Source organism: Humulus lupulus, chromosome 3, assembly GCF_963169125.1.
Source record: "Humulus lupulus chromosome 3, drHumLupu1.1, whole genome shotgun sequence".
In the NCBI taxonomy this organism is placed as follows: Eukaryota; Viridiplantae; Streptophyta; class Magnoliopsida; order Rosales; family Cannabaceae; genus Humulus; species Humulus lupulus.
The window spans coordinates 264,296,646-264,301,333 of record NC_084795.1 but is presented as its reverse complement, the minus strand read 5'-3'; the positions used below and the strand labels follow the sequence as shown (position 1 = coordinate 264,301,333).

General features: G+C 37.5%; 1 protein-coding gene across 1 annotated transcript; it reads right to left on the bottom strand.

Moving 5' to 3' along the window:
* Window positions 1-719: 719 nt before the first annotated feature.
* Window positions 720-2,524, bottom strand: LOC133825634 (uncharacterized). Its single transcript, XM_062258548.1, has 3 exons — window positions 2,044-2,524; window positions 1,410-1,935; window positions 720-1,059 (listed from the first exon to the last, which is right to left on the bottom strand). Exons 1-3 carry the CDS (start codon window positions 2,522-2,524, stop codon window positions 720-722), a joined length of 1,347 nt encoding a protein of 448 aa, XP_062114532.1.
* Window positions 2,525-4,688: the final 2,164 nt, after the last annotated feature.

Below are 4,688 nucleotides of genomic sequence, written 5' to 3'. Positions count from 1 at the left end.
ACCGTTCCAAACTTTGATTGGCGGCGCATGTCCACTGATATTGTCCCACAGTCTAGAACCAAGTAGACATACTAAATTCAGATTTTCAATACTGTTCTCCTTTAATTTTCAATACAATCACAATCAAGATTTCTTGGTTTTAGTGGAGATTGCGGCGTATTCGCCATCAAACACTTGGAATTTATTCTTGGAGACATTCCCTTATCATATGCTATCGAGGACAACATTCAGTACTTTAGGGATAAATTATGCATCGACATTTTTTATGAGAATGTGTACCCTTGATGTTAGAACATTTATTTTGATTTCGATGACACGCAATAGTATATTTCTCCTTAGTATTGTATATAAAAAATGTCGTTTCGAGTAACAAAGTCCATTAATACACAAATAAAAAGAGTAACAAAGTCTATTAATACACAAATAAAAAGAGTAACAAAGTCCATCAATACACAAATAAAAAGAGTAACAAAGATCATTAGTACCCAAATAAAAAGTTTAACATTGATGCCATAAATTTCAAACACGAACTTTACAAGTTTCCAATTATTATGGCGTAGACCTCCACAAGTGCTACACTTGCGTTGTACAACACATTTCTCTCCATTGGAAGGATGGCATTTCGTCTTAGGCCTACCTTGTTTCTTCTTTGGACGACCAACCGGGTTTTTCTGCGCAGGTGTTCTCACTTTTATTGTCATAATGTCATGTGGAACAATCTACTCTTCCTCGTTACCAGTAGGATATATAGATTCTGTGTAAGAGGACCTCCATGTCTCAATTTTATAGTAATCTGAACACAACGAATAAAAGTTCACCCCTCGCTTAAGGGATCCAGATAGTGCATGAGCACATGGGATACCAATAATCTGAAACAGGCCACATGTGCATGTCTTATCCAAGAGGTCGACTTCACCATTCAGCTCACCATCTAACACATGGAACTCATGCCTCCCTATTGCATAAGGAATCAAGAATCGAGCTTTCTCAGCCATATCCACCAAATTTTTCTCATAGGTCGGTGCAAGAGTTGTAGTTGTCTTCTCGCTAGTTTCTCTCCTATCACAGAACTAGGACTGTAGTGTGAAGCGAATAAATTCGACGAATGTAGTTATCGGAAAGCTCCTAGCGTCCCGGGTCTTATTGTTGAAACTTTCAGCATAATTGCTTGTCATTATATTATACCTAGTATCCAGGAAAACTAACATTTAATAGTAACATACATTTAGAAGATTTCATAAATTAAAATACAATTCACAATGACATACCTATTTCCAGGAAAGTAAGCACGGGACCACTTATCAAAACCCATGCCTTCTAGGTATTGAGCAATGGCTGGGTCTTTTGATTTGATTTTTTCGAAGTTAGCATGGAACTCGGATTTCCTAAAAGCATATGCCGCATTATACATCAACACATGACAATGATCAGTCTTGAATTTAGCAACCACATTCATAATAATGTGGTGGTAGCAAGCACCGTGATAGGCATCGGGGAAAATAGTTTCCAAGGCATGTGTAATACTTGCATGCTTGTCAGATACAAACGCCAGGTCCTCGACTTCCCCAATCACTTCCTTTAGCTTTGACATGAAATACTTCCAAGAATCATGATTCTCACTATCCACAATACCAAATGCAACTGGATATAGATGGTTATTTGCATCCATCGCGACTGCACATAACATCTGCCCACCGTATTTTGTCTTTAAAAAAGTGTCGTCCACACATAACACAGGACGACATGTACGAAACCCTCTTCTACTAACTCTGAGTGAGAAAAAGCAATATTTGAATCGATCTTCCTCAGTGACAAAATCTGTCAACGTCCCGGGATTTTTCTGTTGAAGCATGAACAGGTACGATGGTAACTTCTGGTAGGATGCTTCCGGTGTCCCCCTGACATAAGAAAGAGCCTTCTCTCGGCATCTCCAAGCTTTTCCATATGACAACTCAATGCCATAATCATTCTTAATGTCCTTTCTTATGTTGTTTTCCATGTACACATTCGATCCAGACTGATATTTTTTCTTTATGCAATGACCAATAACCCAAGGTGCAGCTTGGCGATGGCCTTTATGTCGGAGGTCAAGTGAGTAGGTGTGTTTGTTGGTGAAACGAGTTATCTCGAATATATTAGATTTAGGAATTCTCTTCCCCCTCAATCTCCACCCACAATCAAGATCCTTGCAAGTGATATACCAAACTTCAGTACCTAACTTCTTCACCACAAACTCGAAGTTCTGCTTCATTGCATACAAGTGTGCCTTCATCTTCAACTCTAACTTGTTATCAAAAACTTTCCCAACTTCTATTACCCCACAAATCACCCCAGATAACGTGGGGATAACATAAGAGAGGCATGGGATATCTTCAGCAGTATACGCTAGAGAACTCCATCTATTTCCATCATCTTGTGTAGTTGGACAACTGCTCTCTGAGCCAGCAGTCCTCCGTCCTTGGCTTTCTTGACGTCTTGGAAATGATCGTACATTTAAATTATCTACTTGAACCACATGTAGCATCGACAACTGATCCTCCGAGTTATCATTAAAACTACTGCACCCCTCAACTCTTTCATCATCATCACCAAAATGGGCAACTGGATCGTCATTGACATAAGGCTCATACTCATACCCATCTTCATGCGAGAGATTTGTTGGGGGAAAAAAAGTTTCATTATGACTAGGACCTCCCATGCATACACTTGGCCCAGGAGCTGTTTGTGGAACAGCCGTGCATGATTGATTATGATTTTCCATATTAACACTCGCTCTAGGAGATGGATTAATAAGAGCAATGTTCTTTGCAATCGAACTAACGCACAAAGGAACCCGATGTTTTAAGGACTTCGAATTTTCAAGAATAAGAGCACTAACTCCTTCATCATCTGTGATTTCAATGGGATCTACACTAAATTCATTGCATGTAAATGGCACTTCCAACTTTAAGTCAAACAATGACCTATCCACTTTCAACTTTGAATACAACTTCTCCAATAATTCTATGTAACCAACATCAATTGATACATGTATTATAGTGTTCAAACCAGCTTTGAAATTCCATTTTTCTGCTTTCTGTTCCCAAACACCGTTGTAAGAAACAATTATATTAACTCTGGAACCTACAAATTTACAAAAAAAAAAAAATTATAAAAATAAAGTGTAATCGATGAAGAATTGATGGTAAATCGATGCCTATGAAAATCTGTATTATAGTTCAACATCGATGCCACATCGATGATATTTCGATGCATAATCGATGCTGATGGTTGCCATTTAGATGTAATATCGATGCTGAACTAAATAAACATATATGGCATCGATTCAATATCGATATACCATCGATATTACATCGAAAATAACATCTAAATTAGATGTTCACCTCAGTATCGAAATGGCATCGATGTACCATCGAAATGCCAACGATGCTGATGGTTGCTATCTGTATGCGATTCCATTTCGATGCCACATCGATGCCATATCGACGCTTAACCAAATCAACATATATGACATCGATTCAACATCAATATACCATCGATATTACATCAAAAATATCATCTAAATTAGATGTTCGCCTCAGTATCGAAATGGCATCGTTGTACCATCGAAATGGCATCGATGTACCATCGATTTTGGAATGGCTCCCACACAATCCCAGATCCGAAGAACAGTTCAAAAATTGTAGAAAAAAATCAAAACTCAACTGTGGAACAGTTCAAATCTAATATCTAACCATGGCATTTCATATTCACAAGTAGATTAATGAAATGATACTTACCCATGATCTTTTCTCTTAAAAAACGCCAAGAAACTTCCAATACGTTCCACCTCCGAGCTGTGAAAAAATGGCTGTAAATGAGAGATGAGAGAAAGAGATAGAGAGAAAAAGTGTGTGAAGTGTTAAATTTGAGTGAGGAGGGTATTTTTGTCCAAAATATGAGAGGGGGCACATTATGGGGAGAATTTTTATGTTGGCATTTTAAAAAAATTATGCATAAAGGGTAAAATTTCCCTTTTACTATCACACAGAGAAAACAACTTTTATACAGTACCAAACTTTTATTTACATAAATACGTTTTGCTGTTGAACTTCATAACCATTCTCTCTTAGGCGGAATGTGCTTCTCCTTCTCCTACATCCCACGACGTCGATCACACAACAACGTCAAAACACCATAGTTGCTAGCGATCTGGATCTGACAACAACAACAGCAAAATCTACATGCAAAAAACTGAAAACCACCATTCAATCTTAGAAAAATTGGTTGAACAAAAATGGGTAAGCAACCGAAACTCAAAAATAAAATAACAAAAATGGGCTAGTAGTGAAGAGGGAGTTTCTCCTTCGCTGATCACCCATGGCAAAGAACCTCAAAGCAACGGAAATCTCCATGGATGCCGACAATCAAGCTTTGCAAAGCAATAATACCTAAAACCACAGCAAGATCTCAAGGCAACAACCGAAAAAAAACATTCAATTCACAAAATTGAAACCAAAAAATTGGTAAAAACGAAACTTAAACATTCAATTGCACAAAAATTGAATCACCAAAATCTTCTAAACAACTTCTAATTGACTAGTTTAAATTTGTAGAACCATTCAAATCGAGTGAAAATTTGTTGGTGGCCTAATTTATTCATCAAATTTTGTTGTTGTCTGGTTATTTTCGAAAATCTGGAAGGAAAA

Coding starts and splice junctions, on each gene's coding strand:
- LOC133825634 (XM_062258548.1), bottom strand. CDS start 2,524: ATGCTACATGTGGTTCAAGTAGATAATTTAAATGTACGATCATTTCCA. Junction 1,936..2,043: donor AGCTGCACCTTGGGTTATTG/GTCATTGCATAA, acceptor CATATGGAAAAG/CTTGGAGATGCCGAGAGAAG. Junction 1,060..1,409: donor GATCATTGTCATGTGTTGAT/GTATAATGCGGC, acceptor GTTCTGTGATAG/GAGAGAAACTAGCGAGAAGA.